Genomic DNA, 18086 nt, shown 5'->3' on the forward strand with positions numbered 1-18086 from the left:
CTCGTGAAGCCATGAGATAAGAAGTCTCTTTATTGTCACTCCTCCGCATGTTTTTTGATGTTGACGTGTTTGTTCTGTTTGTGTTATTAGCAACATGAACCGTGAGGACCGGAATGTGCTCCGAATGAAAGAAAGAGAAAGGAGAAATCAAGAAATCCAGCAGGGAGGAGGCGAGGCCTTTCCAGCAAATTCCCCTCTATTCCCTGAACCTTACAAAGTGGTAAGTTCGTTTACCTCACGCTCACTTTTGACATGTAATTGATTAGTCAGTTCAGAAGAATCTGTAACGGTAACAGGAAGTGAGAACTGCGCGTACTACCAGGAGAAACAGTTTTGTCATCACATATTTTAAAACATCCCGTCTCTGCTTTTGCTTTTTTTTGGCTGCTGTTGTTAAACTGCTAAGAGGAATGTTTAGCTTTAGGCTTCTGTGGCAAAGGTGAGAAACCTTTTTTTTTTTTTCTTCTGGTGTCTTTCTACACACCTGTGTTTACGCTTTATGCGGTATTGGTTTGACTTCATTCCTACGTCGGTCTGGAAAAAAACAATTGGTTGTAAGTCGATTTGTTTTTCAACTTTTTCCGCTCTGACCTTCAAGATCTTGCAGTCTCGGTTTTCTTTATAGTTTGTGTGATGAAGGCTAAATAGGGAAAAGTGGAGATGTGTTTTAATACTCATGCTGTTACTTGAGCTGTTTTTATGTGACATGTCTGAACAAATTTTATTGACAATGACAGTCCACCCTCTTTTGATCAAGACCATGTCCCACAAAAGTCAAGATGTAATTGACTGATGTGTGTGTGCAGCACAGTATGTGGTTACGCTAATCATAAGTATTAAAAACAAGATCAGATGCTGTTTCTAACATTTGCGGTTCAAATTAAATAATGTTTAGCCGTCAGATAGTCAGCTGTTGACCAGCTCTGCGCAAAACACTCTTGTCTTGACGTCACAGGCCCCCAGTGAGCTGTTTTGTAGTACAACTGCAGAAAGTAAACAGAAGAACACGCCAACTTCCCCCTTCCTCCTATGGCTTCCTCATGCTGTGAGACACGCACTGTAGATACAGGCCAGCCAGCTCCCGCCTGGCCGGTGTAATTGTAAAGAGGATCTGAGTTCTCCGTACTGGTCTAATCTTTGCCACTAACCAGATTTGAGCAGAGGTAAGCGGCTGCTCTCTCTTAGCTTGAACTAGCCATCAAAGCAGCAGAAAGGAATGTGTCCTGACAGGTTGGGAATAGAGATGGGACCAGAGGTGAGTGATGAGTGCTGGCCTGTGTGTTTTGGCCCACAATAAAGTGGAAGGTAAAAAGCTGACTTTGAAGAAGGAAAAGTCTTTGGCTTTTGCCAAGGAAAAAAAGATCTTTGCAGCAAATAATCACTTATTCTGCAAGATGGTTATTCTTATTCTGTCTTCAGAACATTTTTACTTCTTGGAAGAAAAAGGTGGTGGTTTAGCACAAAAGAAATGTGGGAAAAAAGCCAACTGTTTAAGTCACTGGCTTTTTCTACACTCTTTATCTTTTGTCTCCTGCTTGTCTGGGTCTTATGTAAGCTGCAGTTTGACTTTTTTCTCCCCTCTCTGTCATGCTTCACTTAGTGGAAGTTTACTGTGTTCTGCATTAAAGGCCATGTGTGCACACAGCTGCAGCTGTGGCCTCCCAGATGTAGACCAGCAAGAGCAGTAACGTTTTTATGGTGCAGGGTTCATGGACTTGTAACTCAGCTGCACAGAATGAAGAACACAAAATGATCTGGTGAAAATTAGAACCCCACAATATTATTTTTTGTTTGTTTGTTTAGAGGATAATACAATCCTGATATTCTGATGTTGATGCAGCGCAAACACAGTGTACATGAATTCACTTTTTTTTTTTTTTTTTTTTTAAATCAAGGACTCCAATGTGATTATCAAATAGGCCTTTTCAATTAAATTATGCCATGATCTAAGCACTCCAAGAAACTAAGCAAAGGAAGTAACTCAGGAAATCAAAAATCCATTAAGCACATTCATGTTTGTATTTCCAATACATCTTAACAAGCACAAAGATAAAGCAAATTAGACAGGCAACAGATTAAAACGATTGAGTTTGTCGTTTTTGTATGCAACAAGACAGCGTTTAGTTCATTTGGAGGAGGTGGAAGTCGGTGCGCTGTTGTTTTGTAATTTACTGTTGTTAGACTGTGATGTTTAAATCATTGGGAAGGATAGTTCCTGGCTGGCAGGAAAACACTGCCTCAGGACCGGGGACTTTTTGTGGGGCAGGGACCAAAGCTTGAATGAGGTTTCTCCGGTCAGCATGACGGTAAAGTTCCTGAGACCCTACAGGTTCCTGAGAACGTCTCTATGGTGGAAAAGGGCTTTGTCAAAAACATAAATTCTGATACTGATACTTTTTTTTTAAAACAGATGTTAATACAGTGTTTACAGCAGATTCCATTAACAGACCATTGTGGTGTTCTGCCAACACAGCAGTGTGTTGCAAACATTGTGTAAACAAAGAGTTTGTTGAAACAACCATTTTAATGATCCAAAAGTCCTTTTTTGTACTTTTTGTCTTCTTTGTTTATAGCATTACCAGCCAACACGGATCCTATCAGTATGTGTGTAATATCAGTCTTATGTACTACAAAGTGAAACCAAATTAATCCCTCCCCTTAAGAGTGGTGATACTACACTTCAACCACACACATGCGAGCCAGGCCATGTGAGCAGGCGGTAGTGGAGCGCACGTTATGACCAAGCTAGTTTCCTGCTACAGATAACGGTTTGTGTTTCCTCACCCGCTGTGTGAAACTGGATATTCTGCACAGACTTCTGTCACGGGCCGGTTGTAAGCAGGTCGGCTGGAACCCGTGGCTTCAAAGTGATTGATTAACCTCCGTGTTTTGAACTATGAGTTAGATCCTTATCTGTGTTCACAGATGGGTGCGGACTGATCTGGGCCTAGTTTTGACCAAGCCGACCAACTGTGATTGGCTGATTGGGCCTCTCTGTGTGTTCAATCGATTTTACTTTAAATGTAAAACTGGTGACACAACGGATTAGGATGTAATTTGTTTCTATTATATTAATTTAGCATATTTCACTCATTATAAGTAGGAGTGATACGTTTTTCCATGTTTTTGATGGAAACCAATTAACCCCAGTGTTGAACTTGTGTCCATAATGACTGTTTTCTCCCCCCCCCCCCTTCTCTGTTCATTTCTCTCTTTCATTTTCTCCTCAATGACTTTTCTGTCTCTTCTTTCTCTGACTGTCTTTTTTTTTTTTTTTTTGTCTTTTCTTCATCCTCACTTCTGCCCCACCTTGTCCTCCCCCATTCTCTGCTTCTCTCTTCAGTCCAGCAAGGAAGATAAACTGTCCAGCCGTATTCAGAGCATGCTGGGCAATTACGACGAGATGAAAGAGCCGATTGGTGACACACTTCCAAAGCTTGGTAAACCTTCTAACAGCTCATCTTCCTCTGAGGAGAAATCGGGCCCGCCTTTGTTTGGCGGGGACCAGCGTAGCGGTGGCAGCAGCCAGAGCAGTAAGTGGACTCCTGTTGGCCCCGCAGCAGGTGGCTCTTCATCTCAGTCCCAGAAACGCTCAGGACTCCAGGGTGGGCACGGTAGCCAGAGGGGCAACGGAGGCAGTAGCGGCAGCAGCAGCAGTAGCCAAAGACACGGAGGAGAGGTGCGGGAAAAGAAGTCGAGTAAACACAGCGGAGGGTCAGAGCACTCGAAGTCGCACACGTCAAGTCCCGCAAAGGGCTCTCTGAGTTCCTCCAGCAGCAACAGCCACTCGCGGAGCTCCTTGTCTGCCGAGCAGCATCACAGCAAGGAACGCTACCGTTCCAAGTCCCCGCGAGACAGAGAGGCCAACTGGGACTCGCCCTCACGGGTTCACACCTCCTTCACCTCTGGACAGCACTCGAGTCAGGCCTTTCCCCCATCTCTCATGTCCAAGCCCAGCTCCATGCTGCAAAAGCCCACAGCCTATGTGCGGCCTATGGACGGCCAGGAAACGGCAGAACCCAAGAGCTCACAAGCGGAAAGTTATAGCGGACAGTCGCACAGCAGCACCATGGGAGAGATGAAGTCCAACGGCAAGGCCTCGCTCTCCAAACTCAAGATCCCCTCACAGCCTGTAGAGGTAAGGCAGGATCTAGAGGCCTTCTTGCGGTTCCATCTCTTTCTATTTTTAATTTATTCTGAACCCTCCAGCTTATGTACACTGCACACATTAATTATGTGTGTTTATGTGGCACTCTAGTTATAAATCTATAGTAGTGAAGCTTGCATGTAAAATTTATAGACTTACTATGGCAGAGCGCTGTTTATGTTTGGAGCATATATTCATAATGATGTAATAACTGTATTAAATTACCTCTCAGCATGTTAAACATGCTCTTGACTGAACTCACTGGTCTCATAAAATGCCTATAGAATAACTCATGGTGCTCAAAATGGAAGCCATCGCTCACCTGCTGATCTGACATCATGTTGTTTATGAACACATGTGCTAAGTGTGACGCTTCTGTCTTTAGGGATCTGGTGACGCCAACTGTGTCGATGAGATTCTGAAGGTATGAACATAATTGTATTCTACAGAAAAAACTCCCTACAGCCTTCAGTCAATGAAAGAGCGTTGAGCATTACTGATGCCTTACAACTCATTTGCACATTTTTCCCTCTGTGTGTGTGTGTGTGCGTGTGTGCGTGTGTGTGTGTGTGTTTTTTTTTCTTTCTTTCAGGAAATGACTCAGTTGTGGCCCCCTCCGCTGACAGCCATCCACACTCCCTGCAAAACAGAGCCCTCCAAGTTTCCATTCCCCACCAAGGTCAGTATCGCACCAGTGGCTGTTTACGGTTTAATTCAAATGATTGTGTCATGATGAATTAATAAGGTTAAATTATTTGTTTTTTTACTTTTGTATGGTGCAAACAGACCTTTCATAACACACACAATCAACCTAGAAAAACCTTGTTTTGTTGCTGTTTAACTGCAACTTGAAACGATTAAACATTATCTAGTAATAATTAAGATAAGATAGGTTGAAGTACTTTCCTGTAAGTTTTGGTGGTTACACTTGTTTGTGCTTGCATGTAAACATAAATTGCCACAAACCCATGGTCTGTTTTGTTGTTTATTCATTGTTATCAGATTTTTGAGACAAATGGTATTATGGTATAAAGATAAGGAAAAACAAAGATCATGAGAATAATTCAGAATGTTTTTTTGTTTTCACCTCAGGACTCTCACCCCTTTCCTGGCGGACACAGTGAGTATCCCATATTTCAGATTCACAAAATATCCTCACAAAAGGATTAGATATGTATGCCTCTCAGATGTTTATATACGTACTTATTGATCATGAGGTTTTTTCTGTGTTTTCAGAGCGAGGCAGTTCTTCCAAGAGCTCCAGCAGCCACCAGTCCAAAGCTTGCGATGACCAGCCAACGTAAGTACTTCACCCTTTCCTCTTCTCCTCCTTTCTCATCATAATCCATGCGTTTAGTTTTCTCAGTATTGATCCATACAACATAAAGCAGAGTACTCAAACAAATAAAGTAACCTAAAGTTACCAGACATACAGGAATCATGTAGACACAGCCAGCAATCCGCAGCAGTTACACGGCTGAAATAAAACACGAAGCATTACAATTTAATTATGTTTCATTCCTGTATCTCAGTATGCTTGAAGATGACCTCAAGCTAAGCAGCAGCGAGGACAGTGATGGAGAACAGGACTCTGCCAAGAATATCTCAAGAAACGCATCAGCAAGGTAGAGCATAGTAAATTTACTTTTGTCAGACTTGAATATTGATTTTTTTTTTTTTGTTGAGACTCTGCTAGAGAGAGATGACTCAAATTACAGTTCTGAGGCTACGGCGGTTCCTTATCTGGAAAGAAATGGCAAATTTATGAGTTACGTAACTTCTTTTTCTTGTAATTTTCCTCTCTTCTTTCGTCATTCTCTATCTTATATTGTGTTGCCTCATCTATGGTGCAATCCAACAATGGCATCAAAAATCATTGCCTCAGTCACACAGTCTTAACTTATATTTGAAATTAGAAGATAGTTTTATTATAGGGTTATTGGATTGTCTTTAGGTCATCTGGCATAGTTTTCTGGTCATTGATTGTATTTCATATAATCGGCTTATAGTAGTGCTTTGGTGTTTTTATAAACATAAAAAACATAAAAAGTAGTTTTAAAGTTTGGGCTTGTGGGTTTTTTGTTTGATCAGAAATACACTTCACAGGGTCCTGAAGTTTGAAAAAGTATGTTAACAATTTACACATTTTGATAACCTTAAAAATTGCACTCAGTACCTGGCAGCGCAGCTTTCTGGTCACTCAGGCACTTGTTGCTGCAGGGGCTGGTTGGTCAGGACCCCTGTGCAGAGGGGATCTCGGGGGTGGGAGGGGGGGTAGCATCAATCTTTGCCCACATTACGTGCTCAACTTTCCCAAAGCCAACAGTGGGATTTAGCAGTGACAGGCACTGCAGTGCAGAAAAACACAGCAGAAAAATGTAAAAATTACAAATCAAGTACGGAACGGTTAGGAAAAATATTTGAGTTTTGAGATCAAAATTTAGTAAATATATTGCTTCAGATTCACTAACTAAATTGTGACTAAAAATATGCTGTTTGCCGTTTGTACACAATATAACGCTGTTCGACTCTCTCCTCTGTAACAGCAATAACAGTGAAGTAGCTGAGCCATCGAGGGATGACTCAAGCAGCCACAGCGGCTCAGAGAGCAGCTCGGGTTCCGACAGCGAGAGCGAAAGCAGCACGACAGACAGCGAAGCCAATGAGCACCCGCGGCCCGCCTCTCCTGAAGTAATGAATTAACAGTAACTTTGTACAAAAGTGTCATGGTACTCAGTGATGATTTGATGCTAAATCAATTTTGTCAATGGCACTAAATGCTCCTAACTATGTCCAGCTTTGCCTAGGTGTCAAACATATACATTTTTACTATCTAAGACAATGGCTGACTTCTTTGTGTTCTCCTGCGCCCCTTCAGCCTGAACAACCAATGGCCAACAAATGGCAGCTGGACAACTGGTTCAAGAAGGCCAAGCACTTCTGCCCAGCTTCTCCAGTGGACAACAATAATGTTCCAACCAAGTGCAAGAAAGAGAGCCGAGATAACAGCTCAGGACGCATCTATGGTAGCCAGGGAGGGGGGTCAAAAGACTCATCGGCACCCGCCCCAAGCAGGGACCTTCGGGCAGCGCAAAAGGGTGGCGAGAGCGGCCGTGGACGGCAAAAATCCCCCGCCCAGAGTGAGAGCAGCACGGGTAACCGAAGGCCTGTGGGTAAGAAACAGCCTAAAAAGTCTGAGAAACCCCCAGTGGTGGAGGAACCCAAGGGAGGTCTGAGAGTGGAGAGCGAGCCGGCTCCAGAGATACCTCCTCACCGGCCCAAAGCTGCTACCAAGGGTTCCCGCAAACCAAGCATCAAAAAAGAACCTAAATCCTCTCCGCGGCCCACTGCAGCTGCAGTCACCACCACCGCAGATAAACGTAAGCCCAAGGCGCCCACCAAGACTTTCCAGAAGTCTCGTGAGTTTGTTGATACGGACTCTTCGTCGTCAGACTCTGAGGGGAATGACAGCATCCCGTCCTCGTCTCAGACACCCAAATACACAGAAAGCATCAGGACGCCTGTGTGCGTGTTTTCTCCAATGGAGGAGAAAGAGCTGTTGTCTCCGCTCAGTGATCCTGAGGAGCGCTACCCTGCAAGGCAGCCGCAGCAGCAGGTTTTACTAGTGAAGATAGGTTAGTGAACATTGCTAAGAAGGCAAATAAGTCTTATGCTAATTTCCACTGTATTCTGTGCACTCGTTTTACACACTCCTGAAGGTTTTCTTTACTTTGGACCAAATTTAAACTGTACCCTACCCTTCCCTTTCCTCCCCGTTTCCTACAGATCTCAACTTGCTGTCTAGGATCCCAGGGCGGTCCTACAAGGAGCCTGTAGAGATAAAAGTGGAGAGGGATGACTCTCTAGACAGGGACAGCAAAGACTTCAGCAAGCAGAGCTCTGAGAAGAGCTCTAGTAAGGCCAAGAGGAAACACAAGGTATGAGACTTGATAGGACAAAGTCCAGTCTGTGTTTTGATTCAAACCCTGTTTCATTTGAATTTACTTCCTTTTAAGGCCAGTTACACTTACGATGTTTCAGTATGATCTTGCACACTGATAATGATTCACTGGGATCTTTCTCTGTAGTACTTCCAACAAGGAAGTTGTGATCGCCCCATTTTAGTTCACCTTTTTTTCCCCAAGAGGATATCGCTGCAACAACCTTTAAACAGATTTCCATTAAAGCAAAAACTGCCTTCAAGCCAAGGAACAATTGATTCAATTTTGGTGGTGATCCAAGTCTGGAATTTCAGCCATTAGATGATTTTTTTTTTTTTTAATTTTTTCTATTTTTATTTGTTTTAGATGATGTGCATTTTTTTATTTATGATAGCTGTGAAACAACCAGAGTAAGAGCTTGAAAATCAGGGTGATAGGAGTGGTATTTTTGGGTGTGACATTGATTTAGAAAAACATTTAGCACTGGCAGAAGGTTGTACTGCACCTCCTAAGAGTTAAAGCGCTAGATAGCAAATTTAAGTGCTGGGTTCCTTATGTCGTCAGGTCAATTGCTATAGAAGCATGTACAGACGCTATCTGAGTACACACTTTAATGTGTCTTCGCTTTTAATATTCTGTCATCTATAAATCTTCAGAACGATGAAGAAGGCACGAAGCCAGACAGCAAGCGATGCAAGCTTGAGGATAAGTCTCTATCTCATCATAAAAGCAGCAGTAAAGAGTGAGTATTCTTCCTTTCCTCTGCACACTGGGAACATTTGGCACACTTTGTGTGACAGTAGTACTTAATTTTTCGCAGGCAAAAATGAAGCTTGCCAGACGTCTTTTCCCCATTTCTTACAGTTCATCTCAAAATGTTTATTACATTTGCAGCCTCTTAAAGCTGCAGCTGTTAACCCCTGCACTTATGATGTCTCTGCTAGTGTCTTAGTGTTGAAATAATGCTTCCCTGGAAAGTTGATATTTAATCTTTGAGTGTTAATATTTTGTGATGTGGACTGACGAATTTTGCTTAAAAAAAAAACACAAAAAAAAACATATCACGATTCATATACCGTCAGGTCCAAGAGATCTCTGGAGAAGAAAGAGGAGCCAGTCCCCTCTCCTTCCATGTCAGGTCTTCAGCGGACGCCAAAGGCAGAGCATCCGAGTCGGAAGAGGACAGTCAGCCAGTCCTCCACCTCTCTGTCCAGCGGGACAGGAAGTGGAAAGGAGGGGAGCCACAGCACCAAGGGCAACTCCACCTCCAAACACAGAAAAGGAGAGGACAAGGGACGCAGCACACGTGACGGCAAGGTGCGTGTGAGTAACCTTAACCTCGCCAGGCTTTTTCTGTGTATGTGTGTGTGTGTGTGTGTGTGTGTGAATACCTGGCAAGTACCGTAGATACCGCAAAGTGCAATCTTTCGTCTTGTTTGCCAACTGTTAAATACGTTTCCCCCTGGGGTGAATCTGAATAACGAAGCAAGCATTTAAAAAAAAGATTGTTGCTACAGGAAGAAGGGAGTGGTTGAGTTCATGGCTTGATGGATGTGTGTGTGTGTGTGTGTACTTTATGTACGTTTGTGCACAACATTTGGGGATGCAAATTGTAAAACTAATTATTCAAGTCACCAATGAGTATTTTATATGTATGTATGTGTAACCAGCAGTCATACACACTGTGTCTAGTTAACACAAAAAAAATCACCCTGTTCTCCATTTTATCCTTCACTTCAAACACCAAGCTCCTTTTCCCCGAAACTTTATTCCTTCTCGCTTGCTGTCTCTGCAGGAGAAATCCTCAAAGGGCTGTGATAACCAGCTGGCTGTGCCTCCGCTCTCCACGGACGGCTCCAAGTCTCAGAGATCCAAGCTGGTGTTTGAGGACAGGTAAGAGGAGCCCTTTCCACCGTGGATAACCCCTCAGCGGGATATGCAGAAAGGACTGCTGTGGGGATCTAGGGTTGCCTTTGATGCATAAAGCTGTAGGAGGTTGGGAGGTCATGAATAGATGTGCCTGCATGAAGAAGAGATGACGTAAATTTCCATTTTAAAAGGCTGTCTTTTGGGAATCTCTGTCCTTTTCATGCTGTGGTAAAGTAACAACACAGTCTCGCTTCTTTTTTCTCTTGTCAGTTGTTTTGGAGGTTTATTTAATGTAAGAATAGATGTTTTAAGGCATTGAGAGAATCTTTTTACGTGCACTTATGTGACACAGTGTTTTATATTCACTGTAAAAATGTTTCTATTAAATGATGGGGCTTCCTCTCCCCCTCCCCTCCCCTTCCCAATACTTCATCACTGTAATCAAATTTGTTTGACCTTTTTGCTTTAGGGTCCACTCAGCAGATCACTACTTACAAGAGGCCAAGAAACTTAAACACAACGCAGATGCACTGGTAAGAACGAGAGCTTAACGCCTATTTACATGTTTAACTGAGATGTTACAGTGACGTTTGTTACATGCAAAGCAGAGAAACGATCATTAAAATGAAAGACATCAATGCAAAACAATATCCTGGTAAGTTTTTGCAGGGTACTTAATGTTAGATACAGGGATACACACACATTTCGTATAGTCCTAAATACACTGTCTGGGAAATAAACCTCAGTCTCAAAGTTTCCAATGTCAATTTTTTTCAGTTTCCTAACAGTATTTTGAGTACAATGAAAAAAAGAAAATAAATAAAAACATAAAAGCTTTTGTTACCTGGTCACTGACGAGCAGGTGGTGTCTATATTTAACTGCAGGTCTGGTGTCAGTTACGTACCTGGGGATTATGAGATACCTGACTCTGCTGCATGCTATTTCCACTCAAAAATCATTGTTTTGTTTTGTTTTTCTGCTTCTATTACTTAATGAAAAACAGGGTTTGTGTAAACTATACCAAGTCAAATACAAAAGGTGTCATTCATGTAACTTGCCGGGTCAAAACAAATGTCATGTGAACAGCATTTAGTCCTCAACCGCTCTTAACAGTTTGAGAAGGAAATGCAATATTTGAGACTGCTTCATGCTCACCAAACTCGGGATGAACCACTAACAATGATTTTATTTGTGCAGTTGGACCGTTTTGAGAAGGCAGTTTACTACTTGGACGCGGTGGTGTCTTTCATTGAATGTGGTAATGCTTTGGAGAAGAGCGCCCAAGAGGCCAAGTCTCCCTTTCCCATGTACGCTGAAACAGTGGAGTTGATCAAGTAAGGACATACATAAATACCTTTTTTTAATACTACCATACGCTGTTTTTATGCTCACAGAATTGAAATTGAAACCGAATGTGTTCAATGAAACTATATGACCGACATAAAAAATGCTTCTATAATGACTTGAACAGTTAGTTTTCCTAGGAGACTAAACTTTGTTCTGTCTGTATACTCAGATACACTATGAAGTTAAAAAGTTACATGGCCCCAGATGCTACTTCAGCAGACAAGAGGCTAGCTGTGCTTTGGTAAGTACTGCTGACTGTTTGAGTAGGACGCATTGTGTATTTAAGCAGTTCACATATCTCTGGTCATCAGTATTAAAAAAACAAAACATTTCTCTTTCCAGCCTACGATGCCAGTCCCTCCTCTACCTGCGGTTATTCAAGCTTAGGAAAGACAGTGCACTAAAATACTCCAAAACACTCACTGAACACTTAAAGGTAACTTATGTTTACTAGAAACTGCTCAGCGTGGAACACAGGCAACACAATACGTATTCCATGAATGTAGTTTTCTGTGAATGTGTAACCTGTTTCCTCTCTGTGTACATAATGTTCTTCCCTTCATTTTGTTTGACAGAATTCTCTGAGTAACACCCAGGCTCCCTCTCCTGGAATGGGAAAGTAAGTCACGGTGTCCTTTGCTGTTTAGATTAACTGTGTTTGTTGAAATTTATGAGGAAAAACATTGGCAAATAAGTTTCCCCATTGCTTAAAAGTTTGGGAATTTCACAGAAAACTTAAAAAACGTACTAGCAATTTCAAATATCAGCACCTATGTAGATATTTTATTGACTCTCAGTCATTTCACCAGTTTTTTTTTTTTTTTTTTTGTCGTGAAAAACATTTTGAAGCCACTGAGTCATACTGGGCAGCAATTACATAAATACTGCTATTAGTAATGATTTTCAGTTTGCGCTCAGTGTATTATAACTGTCATGTGCTCACAGGTGTTTGTGCGTCTTCTAAAAATAACTCAACATTTACCCTACGGTTTCTAAACCAGTACCAGCGTTCTCATTGCCATGTCTCACTGCTTGCTTCTGTTTCCTAATGCAGTAAGGCAGCGGGCATGCCCTCTCCAGTGTCCCCAAAACTGTCACCAGGCACGGCCGGTGGCTACTCGTCAGTCAGCAGCAGTAGCAGCGCCAGCTCGTCTGTGACCATACCTCAACGTATCCATCAGATGGCTGCCAGCTACGTCCAGGTCACCTCCAACTTCCTGTATGCCACAGAGGTCTGGGACCAGGCTGAGCAACTATCCAAGGAGCAGAAAGGTAAGCTTTTGTAAAAATTTGATTTATTGTTATTTATATAGAAAGTTGGGTAGTCCTTTAAATCTTTTATTATTGCATCCTTTGAAGACAGTTAATGCAAGGTGCACATGCTTTTTGATTTTTCATATCAATTCTTAAAAGAGAGGTAGGGACCTACTTTTCTACCTATTGTGAAAAATCAATGTTTAAAAGCAAATTCAAGATATATACAAATACAGGATTGCTCTCCTTTTATACTGCTTGTAGTAACTCTGCAACAGACAGATGTACTTGATTTTAAAATTGGCAGGTTGTTGTATCAAGTAGGGAGACTAGGGAAATTCCCTATATAAAAATAATATAAGTATTATCAATGATTCAAAATACTGTAAATTATAGCATTGCATCTTTATGGCTTAAGTACAAATCTCACAAATCTCTCTAGATTAAATCCAGCCAAGAACTTTTGTTGCACGTCACCTCCCTCCCTCTCTCCTGCTATCACTCCTCCTTTCCTGTCATCTCTCTACTGTACGCCATCTATTAAAGAGAAAGAGGAAAAATATTTTAAAAAACTGAATACGGGCTAGAAATGAAGCTTTTAAATCCAGGATGTGCTGCACTGATCATTAATGTAGTAGTGCTGATAAGTATAAATAGTTCTAGCTAATGCTGAAACAATCAGACGATTAATCTATTACAGAAAATTTACAACAAATGTCAGTTTCTCAAATGTGATAATTTGTAGAATATGCTGTTTTTTCAGTTTTATTATGATTTTAAAATGAATATCTTTAGGATTTTGACTGTAATATAAACAGCAATTTTAAGACATCATTTTTGGCTCTGGCTCTTGTTAATTTAAGATGTTTTTACTATTTTCTCATATTTTATTGACTTAAACAATTGAATGGTTATTAAATAATAGTGAACAGATGAACTGATAATGAAATAATTGTAGTTCTATCAACCACCCACACAAACTTTCACTTTTTTTTTAAAGCAAAAAATAATCTCGCTTATTGCATCTTAAACTTGACTTGAAGTCAGTGGCTTTGTAACTGAAGCTGCGTCCTTGTCTTTCCAGACTTCTTCTTGGAGTTGGACAAGGTGATGGGTCCTCTGATCTTCAACACCAGCAGCATGACAGAACTGGTGCGTTACACACGGCAGGGCCTCCACTGGCTGCGCCTGGACGCAAAGCTAATTCCCTAGCAAGGACTCGCTCCCTGCGCGCTGCTTCTACACACACACACCCACACCTCAGCCTCTCGTATTCAGCAACATGTGCTCAAAGACACACACACGCATGCCCTCATAGACGGACATTAACACAAACGCATATGTACTGTATGCACACACACACAGTCCACCTCTGGTCCTCCATGTACACACACATGTGATGAACTTCTCAGACATATCTCCAACACTGTGTCCATTTTCTACACCAGCTTGCCAAAAACACTGAGCAATTTAGGACATCTCATACCTTCGACAGCACCACACAGGGAGAAGCAACGAAACCGCAGCACGGGGGGAAAAAAAAAAAAACGGAGCTTATCGCCATGCTTCATATATCGGCATTCTTATGAAATCTTTGAAGGCCATGTTTTTATCTATTCGGCAAGGAAGCGCTGGGTGAATTATTTATTATGAATACACTAAAAATGGGGTTTGGTTTATAGGCTACTTTGGCTTTTAACTTTTTATTTTACTTTGTTTCACCAAAGTACCTCCCATAAACACCAAAGGTGCTTTAAAATGAAGGTTTCTCTTTATCATTTTTGTGCCTTGTGTGTGAGCTACAGGAAAACAAATGATCACCCGTCATATCTGAATAAATTATTTTCCTTTTCCCTCTTTTTTTTTTTATTTGCTTTCGCGACAGTTGTCATTTTATACATTTTAAACATTTAGCAGTTAATGAAAGCTGGCAGCAATTATGTTTTTATTGCAGTCTTACAGTTTAAAGTCACGTCCTGTTACGAATTTCACATTATAGAGCAAAGATGGTGTTGGCTCAGTCTCGGTGGCCTCTTAATTAAGCTACCTTACACCATCTTGATTTATCTTTCCATCAAAGACTTTAGGCGCTAGAGGTTAATCTTGGAGCATGCCCACAAGATTTAAGGACTGTAGGAAGGGCTACTGTGCACAGCAGATTAATACTTCTGACACACATATTTATAAATGTTCTAATGAGCTACATTGATCAGTGTATTAATTTTGAAATGTGTCATTTTATTTTCAAGAATCATGAACTTTTTTTTTTTTTTGCCCTGCTAGCAAATAAAATATTGGTCAGTTGTTTAAGTTGTTCTGTTTTGGATGTTAAGAGCAGCTTGGCCTCTAGGGGCCGCTAGCGGGGGCTTTTAAACTTGCAGCCTTAATAAAATTGATCATGTTAATGTTCTCTCTAAGAGATTTGCTGCTTCTTTGAAGCTCCAGAATACAAATCTCTTCCTATGAAATGTTTTTACACTGTAGCTACATTGTTCATTGAGAAATTCCCTTGAGGAAGAGTCACTACATACAGTGTTATTCTTTTTTTTATCCCCTTGTTTGCTCAGAGTGTATTTTTCTAAGGAACAGCAGGGAGTGTTTAAGTATTGAAGTTCGTATCCATGAATACAATGCAGTTATTTACATTGCAGTTTCTAAAAACCAGGCCTGCGTGAACTAATTTGGCAAAGACAAATTCACCTGAAAGTAAAGATGTTAGAAATGTTCTTTGAGAGAAGCAAACTCATCAGTGATGCAGATTAGCAGTGTTGCATTTATAGAACAAAGAGTTTTAAATCTATGATTATATATTTCAAATAAGTATAACAGCCAAAATAGATTTTATTTATATACAAAGCAGTTTTTCTTTCTTCTGGCCAAACAAAAGTATAACTTTTCAAATGCATAGGTTTAAAACAGGGTTGAACAGGGGTTATATTATAAGATGCAAAGTTTTTGTATATGTAATCGTTCCTATTTAAATTTTAAAATCTTAATCATGACTCGTGTTGCAAGAAAGTCAGTAAGAAATGTGTCAGTTAGTCGTGTTAATGTGGTACAGCAGGCAGAGTAGAGACAACAGAGTGTATGCCAGCTGTCCAGATATGAACATTTCTGTTGGTTGTTTAAAATATACTGGTTCTCACCAAGGCAGACGTGGATGCTAGTGCTACAGAATGACATTCGGGTGTTGGTCAATGACATGAAGGACTGTCCATTTTGTTTTTTTTTTTCAAGCCCACTTCCTACTTAAACATGCTGGAAATCTCCTGGGCCAAATAGTATTCAATGGAACTATTATTGGTTTATTTGGTTGTTAGTTGATCATTTGTGGAAAATGATAAAAGTACTAAAATGTTTAAGACCTTTGACATTCATTAACTTTCTGGCGTTTTCTTCTATCCTAAAACATAAATGTGGTGTTTTTTCTTCAATGTCATTTGACACCTTTTTCAAAACAGACCTTCAGAATTACTGTTTGGCCCTAGTTTGACCTTTTTTTTGTTTTGTTTTATATTTTCTATCCTTCACTGGCTCCCTGGCCTTTATTATAGGTAGGATACTGTTATTTCCTCTTGCACTTGAAAATGAGAAAGTCAGAGGAGGTATTATTTTAATCTATGCAGGATTTTTACAAAAAAAAAGATCAGTTTCTGTGGGAAAAGTTCATTTTTAGGCTTGGGATTTTTTCCCCCACTTCTTTTTTTTCTGCCTCAAAAAGAAACCTGTTAAACGCAAGTGTCCAATGCCTTTAGCTTTTGCAATTTTGTGTACTGGTTTAGTAAATATATATACATATATAAATATATATATATGTGTATATATATATATGTGTGTATATAGATCTGTTTTTATAACCAAACACAGATGGCTTGAGCCATTTTGTACTTAAAGCTGGAGGCCACTTTTCTCATAGGAATTCCTCTGTGGGTTTTGCCAGCCCAGTCAATGTCTTCATACACTGGTACACTTTGTAAGTACAGGTCCGCGCCTTGTGTTCCCTACACTATCTTGTAGTCAAATGTACAAATTTAGCATTAGAATAATTTTTAACAGTTTGCTACTCACACTTATTTATTTTTCTGCCCCTTTGCTTAATGTTTTTTTCTATTTTGCCTTTTTAAGGAGTACCATTTTATGAAATAGGAAGATGTAAATGTATTGGGGTTGTTCATGATGAGATTTCATTGTAAGTAGTAATTAATATTAATTCTAACTTGAAAGAATCCAGGGTAAGATGAGTTTTTTTGACATTCAGTAGGAAGATGTTAACACTTGCATGTTTCTATTTAAATACAAATGTATAAATTGTAAATATAACATTTCTTTAAGGGTGAATTTCTACTACAGGTTGACATTTTTATTGAAATTTAAAAATGCTGTAAATACATTTGTGAGATACTTTATGCACATTTTTTTCTCTCTCTGTGGGCTTTTGTGTTCTTCTTCTTCTAAGCTGTTACAGATGACATCCCAGTCTCTGAACACTGTATATCAAATTGATCTCTCAGTCCTTTTTCTTATACGTGCTCGTATACTTTGTCTCCTGCTTCACTGTCTCTCAGTATCAAGGTCGCCACATAATCATTTAATGTCTCTAGATCCAAGTGCGAATATTTTGTCTTCCCTGTATTTGATACGGAGGTGTGTACTTTCATGAAATGTATATTGTTGATCTCATGGGATGGATGGATGCATGGCGGTTGGCGTGTACAGTCTTATGTAAAACCACGTCTTGTTTCTTCCTCACAAGAGTATTAACTATTTGTCCCTTTTGAACAATTGGTCCAACATGTCTTTTGAAACAGAGGTATTTCTCTACACGTCAAAAACAGTTGTAGCAGTTTATACAGTATGTTGTATAACACCTTTTTTCTAAAAGTCGTCTCAAAATTGAGACCAGCAGCATACACTATGTACAATAGTCTAAATTGGATTAGTTTTAAGAGAACTGATGATAGAAATACTATATATGATGGATGCAATATGATTAAAGGTACTCATTGAGTTTGATCTTCAAACTTAGGTTATGTAATTTAAAGCATTCTTGTGAAGTGAGTATTAATTGTGACTAATGAGAGTCTGTCCTGAATATTCTTTGTATTTTGTCGTATTGAGAATAAAATATATATGAATATGTTTAAAGGAGTTGTACTTGTTTTATTTTAGCAGCACAAGATTAGAATGCTTGAAGATATTTAAAATAAACTTACAAAGAGGTAAGTAAGTGAAAAGCAGTAAGCCTAAGACTATAGACTGGACTTTTTATGATTTACTGAACAATAATGTGTTTTGGGAGCACAGCTGGAAATAAAGTTCTTCATGATGTCCAAATGAATGCACAGCCAATGAGCAGCGTGTCAGCTTTTGCAACATGCACATTGATACCAGTTAGAGGTCGAACGTGGCCAAATCACAAGTGCATTTATTAAGAAAGAAAAAGCTACATTATGTAATAGGTTAGGTCTCAATAAATATGGCACAACCAAGTAGGAATGTGGACTGGGGACTGACACGTACTGCCAAC

The 18086-nt window shown here is 40.2% G+C and overlaps 1 protein-coding gene across 3 annotated transcripts in view; it reads left to right on the forward strand.

Moving 5' to 3' along the window:
- Positions 1-17704, forward strand: part of aff4 (AF4/FMR2 family, member 4) — a 33877-nt gene extending 16173 nt beyond the window's left edge. For 2 of the 3 annotated variants that reach the window (XM_067608496.1, XM_067608494.1), the window contains exons 2-21: positions 91-220; positions 3344-4138; positions 4533-4571; positions 4740-4826; positions 5240-5267; positions 5384-5447; positions 5680-5772; positions 6694-6838; positions 7026-7782; positions 7934-8085; positions 8745-8830; positions 9171-9411; positions 9884-9981; positions 10427-10490; positions 11156-11292; positions 11475-11546; positions 11648-11741; positions 11881-11924; positions 12360-12577; positions 13644-17704. In XM_067608496.1, the coding sequence (XP_067464597.1) occupies positions 95-220; positions 3344-4138; positions 4533-4571; positions 4740-4826; positions 5240-5267; positions 5384-5447; positions 5680-5772; positions 6694-6838; positions 7026-7782; positions 7934-8085; positions 8745-8830; positions 9171-9411; positions 9884-9981; positions 10427-10490; positions 11156-11292; positions 11475-11546; positions 11648-11741; positions 11881-11924; positions 12360-12577; positions 13644-13771 (3468 nt within the window). In that variant the 5' untranslated portion in view covers positions 91-94 and the 3' untranslated portion in view covers positions 13772-17704. The remainder of the gene's footprint in view (positions 1-90; positions 221-3343; positions 4139-4532; positions 4572-4739; positions 4827-5239; positions 5268-5383; positions 5448-5679; positions 5773-6693; positions 6839-7025; positions 7783-7933; positions 8086-8744; positions 8831-9170; positions 9412-9883; positions 9982-10426; positions 10491-11155; positions 11293-11474; positions 11547-11647; positions 11742-11880; positions 11925-12359; positions 12578-13643) is intronic. The other variant, XM_067608495.1, reaches the window with a different exon arrangement.
- The last annotated feature ends 382 nt before the right edge of the window (positions 17705-18086 follow it).

Source organism: Thunnus thynnus, chromosome 13 (assembly GCF_963924715.1).
Source record: "Thunnus thynnus chromosome 13, fThuThy2.1, whole genome shotgun sequence".
Lineage (NCBI taxonomy): Eukaryota > Metazoa > Chordata > Actinopteri > Scombriformes > Scombridae > Thunnus > Thunnus thynnus.